The sequence below is a fragment of the Onychomys torridus genome, chromosome 21 (genome assembly GCF_903995425.1).
Source record: "Onychomys torridus chromosome 21, mOncTor1.1, whole genome shotgun sequence".
NCBI lineage: Eukaryota > Metazoa > Chordata > Mammalia > Rodentia > Cricetidae > Onychomys > Onychomys torridus.
In genome coordinates, this window is record NC_050463.1 from 1955990 (window position 1) to 1971007 (window position 15018).

Genomic DNA, 15018 nt, shown 5'->3' on the forward strand with positions numbered 1-15018 from the left:
TGCCCCCTCCCTCCCAGGCCAGGCCTCCACCATCTGCACTGCACCGCACACCTGCCTGGTTTGCCAAGTGCCATCCCTGAGTGGCCTGGCTCCTCGGCGAGTCCCTGAGCCTGCTGTGCCTCCCCGCTGGGCCCTGCCCGCCCTCCGCCCTCCGCCGCCCGGACTCCGCCCCCGCACCGTGCCTGCTCGCTGTGCCTCTCTGCACACACAGCCTGGTGGAGGTAGATGGGCGCATCCACTACACAGGGGAAACACGAAGAGAACCCCGAGAGAAGAGGGGGAGCCAGAGAGCTGGTTCCGAGGTGACAGCACCGGCTGCCTTCTCAGAGGACCAGGGTTCGGTTCCCAGCACCCACAGGGAAGCTCACAACCGGCTGTAACTCCAGCTCCAGGGACCCGACGCCCCTTCTGGTTGGCGGGTTCCCATGTGCACACACACAGAGTTAAAAAATAAGATAAATCTTTCAAAACGGAGGTGAGTGTGCCTGACCCTGCCTCTTGAGAGGCCTCACCGACCGGCAGTGGCCTCGGCTGGAGGACCCCCCCACTCTGAGGCCGGAAACCCGGGGCTCCCCCGTGGGAACAGGAGTTGGGATGTGGACCGCCCCAGTTGGGGGTTCAGGCCCGGGGTCCAGGACAGAGGGGTGTGAGATGGGAGACAGGCTGGCAGTCCCTCAGAGCAGAGGCCCAGTGAGCATCGTGGGTGGGGGCGCGGAGCTGGCTGCATCTGGATCTGGTTCAGTCCTGGCTCCCGCAAAGTGAGTGCTGGAGGCTCAGCTCCAGTGAGGGGTGACCTATGGGCTGCAGGGAGCCAGCAGGGGGGGGGCATGTCCTGCACTGCCCACCCCCCCAAACCGTGTCCGCCCTCTGTGTCCTCCATCGGTTCAGAGCAGCCTGGCCTTGGCTCCGCCACCTGTGACTCAAGTGGGCTCCATTCCCAGACCGTCACGTTGGCCAGGGGCCCGGAAACTGCATCCTGGGAGACCGTGGACCAGGTCCCTTCCCGGTTGGGAAGCTCCCTTCCAAGCCATGCAAAGGTCTAGAAGAAAAGTGACCCCAATATCCTAGAGATAGGCCCCCGTCTGTGTACTGATACGCTGTGTGTCCCCAGGCAGGTGGTACCCTTCCTTCTCTGAGTCTCTGAGGTCGTGACAACCTGATTCTGGGAACTCGTAGGGGAGGAATTTGTTGAGTGCCTGCTGTGTACAAAGCTACGTGGTCTTCTAGACTTTCCATGGGTGGGGAGCGCTACAGCCGCAGTTGGGCTGGATCTAAGTGGGATCAGGGCCACGGCTGACTGCCTGGACCCCATTCCAGGTCCTGCCCGTCTTGTCTGAGTCCAGGCTTAGCACTCACTGGGAGCTCCCGTGTCTAGTGTGCAGACTACAGCTTTAATGACGGGGGTGGGGGATGGGGGTGAGTGGGGGAGCTTAGGGGCTCTCTCCAGCTTCCTCTCGCTGCTCTGGAGTTGAGAGAGAGCAGGGAGAGACCATGGTGGAGGGGACTGGCTCCCACCTCAGGACCTTTGCACATGCTGTTCCGGTGCCGAGCAGAGCGCCTTCCTCAGCCGTCTGCCCCGCCCGCCCCTGCTTCCTCCTGACTCACATCCCCCCCCGGCTGCCTTCTGTCCCCCCCCCCCCCTGTCCCCAGCCTCCCTGCAATTTCCTAAGATATCCTATAATCTACTCATTCATCCTATTTATGTCTGCCCTCCCCCCCACCCCCCCGCAGCCCGGCCTCCCTGCATGCATTTGGCGGCCGGGAGACTAGTGACATGGGTGCTGGAGAGCTGGATCAGGGTGGTCTGAGGAGGAGAGATTGTGGGGTTTCTGAAGACCAGGGCATCCTCTGCCCTCCCAGCCAGTGTGCCATTTCCTGTCCCCATAGGTCAGCTGAGGACAGAGATGCGCTTGAGCGATGCATACCGCTGGCACTTAACAGATACTAAATGAGTGTGTAAGGTCTCTGGTGCCCATGGGATGAGGGTGGTGGGTGTGAAGTCCCAGGCCCAGCTGCTGTGTGACCATGGGATGTCTCCAGGCCTCTCTGAGCTCAGCACCCCCACCCCGCAGCTCCTGAGAGCCGCCTCCGTGGGGAAGCTGCTGCGTGGGAGAGCTGCAGGAGGGTCACAGCCTTCCTGGCAGTGGGGCGGTTAGCACCTGGTTGCCAAGGTGACGACCACCTGTGGATGGGACGTTGCCATGGAGATGGACCACCTGGGTGGCAAGGGTGACTCCTGCTGGTGTGTGGCTGGGGTGTAAGTGGCTGCCGGGGAGGGGCCGGCATGCTCGACTCACGTGGTCTGGGGACGGCATGGGGGTCCCCGTGATGAACTTTGGTGGGGCCCTGGTACACAGGAATGAGTTCTGAAATGAACACCCATGTCTCTCCCCTCCCGGACTATGACACAGTCCTGTGGCACCTTCCAAGCAGGTGAGGGCAGTTGTCCCCCTCCTGACAGGGGCCTCCCTGTGTAACTGGAGGGGTGTTGTCAGTTACTAGGACGTGAAGCTGGTTCCAGGTGCCCTGAGCCTGGCCCAGGGTTGGCAGGCCCATCGCCGCGCACCCTCAGGTCGGTGAGACCCCTCTCTAAGCTCTGACAAGTCCATGTGTGCATTGTGAGCCGTGGCCATGGCCCCCGCGGCTCTGAGCACGTATGTGGTGTCACATGGCTACCTGCAGTCAACAAGGACATTTGGACAGTCACAGGAGGTGGAGACACTGCCTGAGGGAGTCCGGAATCACAGAGAGGAGCACGACGCCCTTTGCCAGGGGATGTGGGAGAGTCCTTCAGGTCCTCAGTGAGTGGACTCTGCTCCCAGAGGGAAGTTACTAGAAGTCATTTAAAAATGGCCTCTTGAGCTACTGTGTGGCGGCGGCGGTGGTACACGCCTGTAATCCCAGCACTCGGGAGGCAGAGGCAGGCGGGTCTCTGTGAGTTCGAGGCCAGCCTGGGCTACAGAGTGAGACCCAGGACAGGCGCAAAACTACACAGAGAAACCCCGTCTCGAAAACCAAAAAAACCAAAATTTTTTTGAAAGAAAAAAAAAAAAAAGGCCTCTTGTTCCAGGCCAGTCAGGACTACACAGGGACCCTGTCTAAAGCACAAAAGAAAGGAAGGGAGAAGGAAGGGACCACTGGGCTGAGGGACAGCTCAGTACTCGGAGCTCTGGCTGCTCTCACAGAGGAGCCGGGTTCCACTCCCAGCACCCACAGGGTAGCTCACAGCCATCCGTAACTCCAGTCCCAGGGACCTGATGCCGCCTTCCGACCGGCAGACACTCCACACAGGGGTGCACAGACACATGTAGACAGCACAGCCTCACATATGAGAAAAGAAAGCAAGACGTGCTCTCTAGGGCCAGTGGAGAGCTCAGCAGGTAAAGGTGCTTGCTACAAGTATGAGGATCTAAGTTCAAATCCCCAGGATTCAAAAGCTGGGATACACACACACACACACACACACACACTTGTTTTTCGAGACAGGGTTTCTCTGGGTAGCTTTGCGCCTTTCCTACAACTCGCTCTGTAGCCCAGGCTGGCCTCGAACTCACAGAGATCCACCTGCCTCTGCCTCCCGAGTGCTGGGATTAAAGGAGTGCACCACCACCGACCAGCATCAGCTTTTAAAAATTATAGTTCATGGGGCTGCAGAGGTGGCTCAAAGGTTAAGAGCACCAACTGCTCTTCCAGAGGTCCTGAGTTCAATTCCCAGCAACCACATGGTGGCTCACAACCACCTGTAATGAGATCTGGTGCCCTCTTCTGTATACATAATAAATCTAAAAAAATTATACTTCATACATTTATTTTATGTGTGGGTCATGCACCCCTGGCACATGCGAAGGTCCAAGGTCAACTTGTGAGCATCCCAGGGCAGAACTTGGGCCATGAGGCTGAGTGGCAAGCGCCTTCACCGACCATGTCACGGGCTGGGACAGACTCTTACCACTACCCAAACCAGCCTGCGGCTTGTCATCCTCCTGCCTCGGCGCGCTTGAGTGCTGGGCCTCCAGGATGGGCCATTGGGCCTGGCTCTCTGCGTCACTGTGTCACACAGGCTGACTTTGGTGTAGACTGCTGTGATCTGGGGCCAGGGCCACAGCTGCGCGTGCGTGCGCCCCTCTGCCATTTCCCGTAGCTGGCCTGGGTCAGTTGCTAGTGGTGAGGAGGCTGGCTGCCCAGGTGGGGGGCCGCAGCCTCTGGCTTCTGTCCCCGCCACCACGTCCTCCCCAGTGGGCCGCTGCCGCAGAAACCGACTGCAAAATACCCTTCTGCCCCTGGTTTCCGGAGGAACTGGGGGCGCAAGTTCCTGGGAAGCTTCCAGATCCATTTGATTTCTGCGGCTTGTGGAGCTGGAGACGAACCCAAGGCTTGGGGGTTCTGGGCGGGGCTCCACCCTGACCACGCCCCCAGCCCCTCACTGGGGATTCTGGGCGGGGCTCCACCCTGACCACGCCCCCAGCCCTCACTGGGGATTCTGGGCGGGGCTCCACCCCGACCACGCCCCCAGCCCCTCACTGGGGATTCTGGGCGGGGCTCCACCCTGACCACGCCCCCAGCCCTCACTGGGGATTCTGGGCGGGGCTCCACCCCGACCACGCCCCCAGCCCCTAATGTCACTTCCGTAGGTGTAGATTCTGCATCTCTTGAAGGATGGAGGGAGAAGATGGTGTCAGGTAACCCACAGTATGGCTGAATCACAGGCCTATTTTTGACAGCAGCAGCCAGGGAGGCACCAGGTGGGAAGGGGCGTGTGGGACGATCTGGGGCTTGTTTGATTCTGAGTTCCCCGAGTGGTTGTGGATCTGGTTTCGTCCACCACGCTCATGTCCAGGCCACAGGACAACCTGTGGGAGTCGGTTCTGTCCTTCTGCAGTGTAGGTCCCGGGATGGGACTCAGGCCGCCAGGCTTGGTAGCAAGTGCTGTTAACCACTGGGCCGTCTGGCCAGCCCCTCTTTTTTGGTATCCCAGACAGGCCCTGAATTGGTGTTCCTCCTGCCTCCGTGGCCCCCTGCTGGGCTCACCAGCATGCTCTACCCACTGTGGCCCTCTTCCGTCTCCTTCTGCCTTGCCCTCTATCCGCTTGGGTGCATGTCCACACGGCTGCCTCGCATGGGGATGTTGGTGGCCACCAGGCCTTTGTGCCTGGAAGATTTGTGTCCCTGCTGCTCAGAGTCAGCCCTGCTGGATGCAGAAATGAATGATGGGTAGAGGCGCACAAGCCCTGGGGCCCACAGAGTCTGCATGCTCACCCCCAGACTAGAGATTTTGTTTGTTTGTTTTTCAAGACAGGGTTTCTCTATGTAGCTTTGGAGCCTGTCCTGGAACTCGCTTTGTAGACCAGGCTGGCCTCGAACTCACAGAGATCACCTGCCTCTGCCTCCCAAGTGCTGGGATTACAGACATGTGCCATCACTGCCAGATAGACTAGAGACTTTTATTGTGTGGGAGACCTGGGTCCCCCGCTTCCTGATGGGGATTGCTAGAGAGCCCACGGGGAGCAGGAGGTGACTGGGCCACGGGGAGCAGGAGGTGACTGGGTCTCCACAAGAGCTGGGAGAGATCAGAGAGCTTCAGGCTGTGGGGTGGGGCTGGATGCCCTGGGGCATCTGAACCCTTGTGTGGGGGTGGGGGCTCCCCAGCAGCCCACAGCCCCTGGCTCGGTCCTGTAGAATCCACCTCTCACGCCAGGCTGGCTCCGGCCCCATCTGTCCAGTTGACGAGCAGAGCGACCACCTCTGAGCAGGTTGGTCCGGGGTTGGGTGGCTGAAAGTCCCACCCTAAGCAGGGCCATCCGGGCCCTTCCGGAACTGCTCCAGGGCCGGGGTGAGACCTCCTTTGGGCTGTCTGGGATGGACCTGCCATGTGAGAGAGGAGATCTTTCTTTCCCCTGGTCCCCACATCTGTGACCACCCCATCCTCTTGTAGCCAAGGATGACCTTGAACTTCTGATCCTGCTGCTTCCACGTCCCCAGTGCACCAGACAGAACTGTGCTACCACACTGGTTTATACGGTGATGGGAACCCAGGCCTGGGGCACAGGCGAGCACTTAGACTTGGATCCGCCCCACTTCCCGCCCCTTGTGGCACCGGGAGGTGGTTAAGAGAAGGTGGATGCAAGAGAGGGAGGAGGCGTGGGGAGGGAGCTGAGGGCAGCCCGTGCTCAGTGGAAGACGCGTGGCCCCGTGGACGTCCCTCTCTGGGGCTTGGAGGGAGGTCGGGTGAGCCAGACAAGGCCGGCGGGGCAGGGAGGGCCGAGCTGGGCTGCCCATCAGTACCCCGAGCAGCTGGCCCACTTTCTGAAGCGTCTGGAAGCTGCCAGGAGGGGGCGCGTCAGGGGTGTCCTGCCGATCTGGGGTCAAGCTGCGCCCTGCCTGTCGTTCCCCATCCGCAGGGCCTCCGGGCAGGGTCTCCCAGAGAGGGGCCTCCTGGCACAGGACGCGGGGCCTCTCTGCGAAGACCTGGAAGCCGAGCGCCGTGGTGAGCACGGGGACGTGCAGCAGGCCGGCTCCCTGCGCTGCAGGCCGCAGCCCCCGGCTGCAGCCCCCCGGCCTGCGCGCGTCCAGGCCAGGAAGCTGGAAGGGCGGGATCTGGGCCGGGGTCAGGGGGCGGCCGGTTGGCATGGTGAGCAGCGGTGGGGGGCAGGAGCCCGGATCCCGTGTCGGGGTGGCTGGTGGCCTGGTTCCCGCTGTCCCCGCCCCTCGCCTCTTCATCTCTCTAAAGCTCTGTCGCCGCCTGTCCATGTCTGCCTTTCTCCCCTCTGACTCCTAGTGAAATATTAAATTCTCAATGTAATATTAAGGGAAAACATTAAATATTAAATTTCACCTTTTTAAAATATTAAAACTCTCAGAGCTGGATCCAGATCCTGGAATTCGTAGACCACTTTCTCCTGTCCCAAGGTGGCCAGGGACTCTTCTGACATGTCTAGTCTTTTGATTTTGTGACAGGATACTGTCTGTCTACAAAACTCACAGTCACACACCCGCAAGATCTCATTTACAATAAAAATTAGGGGGCGGGGCGCACGCCTTTGATCTCAGCACTCGGGAGGCAGAGGCAGGCGGATCTCTGAGTTCGAGGCCAGCCTGGGCTACATAGAGAAACCCTGCTTCCAAAACAAACAAAAACAAAACACACACACACACACACACACACACACACACACACAGACACACACACACACACAGACACACACACACACACACAGACACACAGACACACACACAGACACACACACAGACACACACAGACACACACACACACACAGACACACACACACAGACACACACACACAGACACACACACACAGACACACACACACACACACACACACACACACACAGACACACACACACACACACACACACACACACACACACACACACACACACACACACACAGACACACACACACACACACAGACACACACACAGACACACACACACACACAGACACACAGACACACACCACACACACACACAGACACACACACACAGACACACACACACAGACACACACACACAGACACACACACAGACACACACACACACAGAGACACACACACACACACAGACACACACACACACACAGACACACACACACACACAGACACACACACACAGACACACACACACACACAGACACACACACACACACACAGACTCACCACAAACTCGACTCTTCGATAGTGTTTACTTGAATCTTGCTCTGTCAGCAATTTTCTGGGGCGCCTCACCGTGTAACAAACCCCCCAGTAACGCTCTCTAGCACTGCAGTCTCTCCCAGGCTGTCCGGCGTTTTCCATTTCAGTTGTGTTTGTATCTGTGGGGACAAGTGCCATGGTGTGAGTAGGGTCAGAGGACAACCTTGCAGGAGTTGTTTTTCCCTCTGTAGGTCCTGGGAACCAACTGAGGTCCCCAGGCTTGAGGGCAAGCGCCTCCCCTTGCCCTTCCCTCTGACTGGCTCTGATTTTGTGCCGTTGAGGAGGGTCTTGCTCTGTAGTCCTGGCTGTTTTGGAACTGGCGGCCTCCTTGCTTCAGCCTCCCGAGTGTGGGGCTAACAGGTGTGGCCCGGGCTAGGAGGTATGGCCCACCTCTCCAGGCCTCAGACTTGCTGGCCCCAACGACATAGGGTCTGAGTTTTTCTGTCTCCTGGCAACAGGTGCTAGGCCAGCCGCCTGAAATGGCTGCAGCTTCCAGGCCCTCCTGCAACAGGGGGATGCTCTGAGCTCCTCTGCCAGCTAGGCTATTTCCGGATGATGGCCACTCTTGTGGACACATGCCCTGCGTGCAGCGTAAGGTCTACAATGGAAAGTAGCCTGGAAGCTAGTGGGGGACACCCCACTTTGTGCTGATCACCCCGTATGACAGGCGACCCCGTCAGCTCTTTCAGGAACTGGGTCAGTCACTCTCAGGTGGAGTGAATTCATGCCATTTTCTGAGCTCTGAGTCTCCAGGGCCGGCGACATGTCTGCTGTCTGCAGGCAGGTGGGGCTGTTTGTCCACACTCCCTCAAGACTGTAGCTCAGCAAAGGTGGGGGAAGTGGACTTTCTGGAGCAGATTCGAGGGGTGTCAGGGACAAGGATTACTGACTTTGGGAGCTGGGCAAGGTCAGCAGCGCTGGCTGACTTAATCTCCTCCATGGCTTCCGGGAGCAGCAAGCAGGGCTGGCTGGCACCAAGTCTTGTTTCTGACACTGAGAAGAGGGACTCTGGCTGACCCTGGCCTTGGGTCACATCTTCAGGGAGCCAGGCTCCCCCTGCCTGGGCTCCCCAAACTCGAGTGGCTGGTTGTCTCTGGGGACTGTGGCCGTGGGCTCCAGCCCAGGTGATGGGAAGGGGCTAGGAAGGCTGAGGGCTAGAACTAATTCCCTAATTTATGGTTGCCCCACGCCAGTGCCAACCCAAGTCTGTCTGTCCTGAGGCAGAACCCTGTCCCTTTCTCGGTGGCAAATGCCCGATAGCTATCCCAGCCTGAGAGACGCCAGGGCCCCCGGCTCACTGCCAGCCACCGTGCTCAATAGCTGCCTCTCCATCTCCCCACGTGCCCGAGTGTGTCAGGTCCTCCTGGCTCCCTGGGCGGACAGAACAACGCACTGGAGACAGTGCTGATGAGGATGGCGTGTGGGGGAAGGCCAGGTCCCGGCGGGACCCAGATGTCGTCCTCTTGCCACAGCCCAGGAGAGGAGAGGCTGAGGTGAGGCTGGGCTGAGGTGACCTCAGGTGTCCAGGCCTCTCTGGCCCCTTTGCTAGTCCCAAGCACCACGGCGTCCAAGCCAGGCCTCCACCCCACACCTGGCTTCTCACAAGACCAAAGTTGCGAAGCAGAAGGGGTAGGGAAGGAGACTTGGATGCTCAAGTGGCAATTTTATTAAAAAACAAAATAAAACAGAAACAGAAACCAAAACACCACGCAGAAGTTCACCCAGGAGGGGAGGTCGCCGGAGCCAGGTGGCCCTCCACCTAAGCCTCCTGCTGCTGCACAAAGGGGTTGGGGATGGCCTCCATGCCGTCCTGCGGGCAGATGAGCACCACAGACGTGCCGCGGCACACCACGAGCCCCAGCTGCCGCGTATCCTCCGTCAGCTTGTACTGGTCATCGGGGTCTGGGGGTGACAGACAAGAGGAACTGAAGACACGTCCTTTAGCCCAGCACTCCACAACCAGCACCTCCTAGGGGCTGTCCTGTCTCTTGAAGCTCTTTTGGGGACAGGCAGACCCCGGCACTCGGGTCTCAGAGCTGACTGTGGACATGGATACCTGGATTCTACAAGAACCCTAAAGGGCAGATGCTCACCCCATAAACACCAAGGGTTGGTCTGCGGGGGAAGCAGAGGCCCCAGAGAGGGTGGACAGAGGTGGAAATGGAGAGTGATTAGGAAGTAATTGTCATGAGTACTGAGGGACGCCCTGTGGGTGCTATGGCCATTATTCTGGATGGAGCCGAGATCCTCTGGGCCCAGAGCCATGGACACAGGCAGACATTCCAGGCAGAGGTCGGTGTCCCGTCGTCCCCAGGAGGGCTGAGGGGAGTGAGCTGGAAGTCTCAAGCCTGGGGCCATCATAGCAGGCTTGTCACCTTTCTGGCAGTCAGGGGCGGTCCTGCACCCCAGCCTGCCCCCTTCGTCACCACCTGCTGCAATGTGACCCCACAGGGAGCAGGAACAGGGCCTGGTGGCACGCTCGCAACCACAGCCAGCTCACCTCGCATGTACTCGATGGTCCCGTCCAGCACCAGGTTGAGTAGTGGGTCAAACCCTTTCAGGATCCCGCTGGCTTGAGGAACAGAGGGGAGAGAGGTGGGGAGGGTGATGCCGCCACTGTCCTCCTGCTGCAGACCCAGGCATGGGGACAGTTCATGGACAGCTGCCACTACAGAACTCATGGGGAGGTGTGTCCCTATGTGGTGGCCTGGTGCCTGGGACTCCAACCTTCTTCTTCCCAGTGTGGAAGGGGCCATGGATAGCGAGTTCATGGTGGGCCAAGTGATAATAAAACGTTATGGTCCCCCAAACTGAATTCTGCAGTTTCACGTAACACAAAATAGCCTTTTTTTTTGGTCCTGAGAGGGTCTCATTTGCCCAGGCTGGCCTCAGACTCACTAGGCAGCCTGAAAAGAATCCTAAACTCCCCAATCCTGCCTTTACCCCCCTAGTGTTGGAACAGCAGGCTTGTACAACCATGCCTGGTTTACATGGTGCTGGGAAGGAAACCAGCGCTCTACCCACTGAGCTACAGCCTCAGCCCTGGTTGAGTTTTAGAGGCAGGGTCTTGCTACATAGCTCAGACCGGCCTGGACTTCTGACGTTCCTGCTACTGGGAAACCTCCTGGGTCACTGCTGCCTCCAGGCTCTTGAGGGACTCCTTCCTTCCATCTTTCCTGTCCCCTCCTCCCAACATCCTGACCTCTTCCTTCAGGATCTACCAATAATGCTCTGGGTGCTACCCCACCTGGCTCTCTTTCCCCATCCACAATTGGGGCCTACTGGTACCTCTCAATGTTAGAGCATGGCCCAAGCTTTGCCCTTGGTAAGAGTGCCTGGCCTGTGTGGCTCCCCACGCTTGCCACGACCCCGATTCCGTCTGAGCACACTCACCTTCCCGGCCACCCTGGAACTTCACCCGGATGGTCTTGTCAATGTACTTCGACAGGTCCAAGATGCTCTCTTTCTTCTTCTTCTCTTTGTCCTGCTGGAGAGTGGCGGAGCTGAGGAGTGAGGGCCCGTCTTCCTACATCCCAGTGACTCCTTCCCACCACACCACAGCCCGTCTGCACCCTCATTTCCGCCTCCCATGCCCCCAACTCAATTCTGCCTCCCTGAATCTGCATCTGTCTCTCTCCCCAAGTCCTGTCTGCATCCCGTCATCCAGGCTGCATCCCTGTCCCCTCTCTGCATCCCCATACCGCCCCGTCCGCACCCCACATCCCCGTCCGTCCGCACCCCACGTCCCCGTCCGTCTGCACCCCACGTCCCCGTCCGTCCGCACCCCACGTCCCCGTCCGTCCGCACCCCACGCCCCCGTCCGTCCGCACCCCACGTCCCGTCTGGCACCCCACGTCCCCGTCCGTCCGCACCCCACGTCCCCGTCCGCACCCCACGTCCCCGTCCGCACCCCACGTCCCCGTCCGTCTGCACCCCACGCCCCCGTCCGCCCCCCCCGTCCCCGTCCGTCCGCACCCCACGCCCCCGTCCGTCCGCACCCCACGCCCCCGTCCGTCCGCACCCCCACGCGATCCCAGTTCCTCCGCGTCCCTGGCTCCCCACCCGCCTTCGGGCGTCCGCTGGCCCTGCCACCATCCAAACAGCAGAGAGGCCATCACATGACCCGTCCGTCCTCTGTCCAGGCTGCTCAGCCTACCTCTGTCCAGGCTGCTCAGCCTACCTCGATGCCCAAACTGGTCTCTGGGCAGCAACAGCATTGTAGGCACCTGCTAGATACTGCTGTTGACCCCACTGTGGATGTGGGGCCAGGGGAACCTCAGATCATGGCCCCGGGTCCAGCCTGTGCCTCTGGGGCTTCTTTTCGTAGGTGGGATGTAGTCCACTGTTGAAGTACCTGTGGGAGGGAATCTGAGAGTCGAGTGAATGGGGAAAGGGTACACGCCATCCTGAACATGTGGGTGGAAGGTTAGGTTAAAGTCCAGATGCTAGGATCGGCAAGATGGCTCTGTGGGTAGAGACGCTTGCCGCCAAACCAACTCCTGTGTGTGCACTTGGCACATGTGCCCCCTCCCAATGGGGGTCCAAAGGACCTAAACCTACGCTTTTGGCTTCTGAAACAGTCTTATGCAGGCCAGGCAGACCAGGTAGTTGGGGATGACTTCCAACTCCTGACCTTCCTGAGTGCCTGCACGGCAGCTGTGTGCCACCACATCCATTTGGTCCTGGAACACCCCACCGTGACCTGGTTCCCACCACCGTGTGTCCCATGGTTCCGTGAGGCTCATGTCCCAAAGTTTCAACTTGGTTTTTTTTTTTTTAGGTTTTAATTATGGCCAGACATGGTGGCGCACACCTTTAATCCCAGCACTCAGGAGGCAGAGGCAGATGGATCTCTGTGAGTTCAAGACCTGACTGAAACAGAGTAAGACAGCCAGGGCTACACAGAGAAACCCTCTCAATAAACCAAAAAAAAAAAAAAAAAAAGTATGTGTGTATGTCCATGTATGCACACATGCCCATGAGTGTGGGTCTCCAGGGCCATTTACAGGCCATTCTGAGCCACCAGCAGCACAAGTGCTGGAGACCCACCTCGCCTCTCAGGAAAAGGAGGGAGCACTAACTCCAGCCCATGTCCCTCTTTCTGTCTCTTTTTAAAAAGATTTATTATGTACACAGTGTTCTGTATTATGTAGGCCTGTGTACCGGAAGAGGGCACCAGACCTCAGTACAGGTGGTTGTGAGCCACCTGTGAGCACATGTGGGTGCTGGGAATTGCACTCGGGACCTCTGGAAGAGCCGTCAGTGTCCTTACCCTCCGAGCCACTTCTCCAGCTTTTTTTTTTTTTTTTTAAAGACAGGCTCTCACTACAAAGCCCAGCCTAGCCTGGAACCTGCCATACAGACCAGGCTGGCCGTGAACTCAAAGATGCAGCTGCCTCTGCCTGTGCCATCAGCCCGGCTGGGGCTGTGACTGGGCAGGGCAGCTCAGTGGGAGGTTGGGGACCACACACATCTCTGCAAAGCAATCAGGGCATCATGGGGACAAGGGGTGAGGAGCGTCCGCGGGCTCTGGCTGCCCCACACCTCTCAGGACCCAACACCACTAGAGAACCTTCAGCAGGGCCCTGTGTCCAGGCCAGACCTCACAGGACAAGAGGCCAAGATGAGTATGAAAAGCTATTTAATCCCCTGACAACCTAGAGCGGGGTCTCAGATGGCACTGCCCAGAGCCCCTCCAACCAGCTCAGAGATCCCAGTACAAAATGGCTTAAGTTAAGGCGCAGTCCAAGGGGCCCAAGCAGGTGGCTGGGCCCAGTGCTCCTGTCTGTCCACTCTGGTAGGATAGGGGTATCTGGGGGCCATCCTCCTCCCTCCTCCCCCAAGGGGGACTGCTCAGCTGCCACTGCCTATCACCCTTTTCCATGCAAGTGTGAGCGGACACGGGACCCTGGCTCCATCACGAGTGTGGGGGCTGCGGCCTCTGCCGCAGTGACATGCAGCATATGTGGTGGGCTCCCTGCAGGCAGATCTGTCGTGGAGTCCAGAGCCTGGCTGGTGAGGTAGAGGACAGATGCCAGGTCCAGAAGCCACTGGTGGGGCAGAGGGCAGTGGCCATGGTGTGGAAGAGACTGGAACTGAGGGCTAGTTGCTGGGGACACGACCCACGCATGCCTGGCCAGTTCCCGCCATGCCGCAGACTGCAGAACCTAGAGCCAGAGCCATTGGCTTGGAGCGTGACCAGCAGACTCCCATCTCGGCATGGACCCTCCTGATGGGGTAAAGGACTCCTCCTGTCGACCCTTGGGCAGGGGGGCCCACATCTAGGTCTCTCGCGGCCACTCCCAACATAGAAACCTGCATGACAGAGATGTTGTTCTGGCCCCACAGGGCCCTGTCCTGGGGAAGAAGGCGCGGCCGGCTGGGACTGCGGGGCGAGGTCATCGGCGAAGCACCAGAGGCAGCAGCCTTGCATGGAGCGGGTGGCAGGGGGCTCACAGCCTGGTGCAAAGCAGAGCCGGGCGCCGAGGTGCGCCGCGGTGGAGAAGCGCGAGGCCTCAGGGGCTGAGCACCATGTTAAGGAGGCCACGGCGCGGGTCTGCTGCCCAGGAGGGGGGCAGCTGTCCCTGTCCCTGTAGGTCCCTGGTGGCCGGCATCTGTGTGGCATGGAAGACTGAGGGTCCAGCTCTTGTGCCTCCTCTTCCTAGGCCAAAGTCCCTGGCTGCACCACAGGGCTGGGCTGGATCTGGTCCCTGTTTGTGGGACTAGATGTGCTGACCGTGGGGCTGTTGAGATCCCTGGCAGGGTTTGCAGCTCCTGCCTCCTCAGGCAGGGCTGCCTCCTCAGGCAGGGCTGCCTCCTCAGGCAGGGCTGCCTCCTCAGGCAGGGCTGCCTCCTCAGGCAGGGCTGCCTCCTCAGGCAGGGCTGCCTCCTCAGGCAGGGCTGCCTCCTCAGGCAGGGCTGCCTCCTCAGGCAGGGCTGCCTCCTCAGGCAGGGCTGCCTCCTCAGGCAGGGCTGCCTCCTCAGGCAGGGCTGCCTCCTCAGTGGGCAGGGGTTTCTTGGCCAGCTCTTCACTTGGAGGCTGCTGGGGGAGGGGAGCATCTGGATCCCTTACAGGTGCAGGCCCCTGGGCTGGAGCCCATGAAGACTGAGGTGCGTCCTTCTGTAGAGAGGGGGAAGCTGTGAAGCTGAGAAGTGGGCAGGGGACCCCAATGGGATAGAACCCAACACAAATGCAGGGTACGTAGAGCAGGCATGACATGCCATCCAGCGCCATCCAGCGCCATCCAGCACACAGGTTGCAGGAGCCCAGGCCCCTGAGGCCCAGGGTATCAGGTCCTGGGAGCGGGTG

The 15018-nt window shown here is 59.5% G+C and overlaps 1 protein-coding gene across 1 annotated transcript; it reads right to left on the reverse strand.

Moving 5' to 3' along the window:
• Positions 1–9339: 9339 nt before the first annotated feature.
• Lsm7 (LSM7 homolog, U6 small nuclear RNA and mRNA degradation associated) lies at positions 9340–11804 on the reverse strand. Its single transcript, XM_036171213.1, has 4 exons — positions 11448–11804; positions 11103–11193; positions 10210–10281; positions 9340–9611 (listed from the first exon to the last, which is right to left on the reverse strand). Exons 1-4 carry the CDS (start codon positions 11802–11804, stop codon positions 9469–9471), a joined length of 663 nt encoding a protein of 220 aa, XP_036027106.1. The 3' UTR covers positions 9340–9468.
• Between the last annotated feature and the right edge of the window lie 3214 nt (positions 11805–15018).

Excerpts from the sequence above, each read along its gene's own strand:
- Lsm7 (XM_036171213.1), bottom strand. The coding sequence starts at position 11,804 with ATGGTGGCAGGGCCAGCGGACGCCCGAAGGCGGGTGGGGAGCCAGGGA. Across the intron at positions 11,194-11,447 it reads CAGACGGACGGGGACGTGGG|GACAAAGAGAAGAAGAAGAA; the intron begins GTGCGGACGGAC and ends ACTCTCCAGCAG. Across the intron at positions 10,282-11,102 it reads GTTCCAGGGTGGCCGGGAAG|CCAGCGGGATCCTGAAAGGG; the intron begins GTGAGTGTGCTC and ends CTGTTCCTCAAG.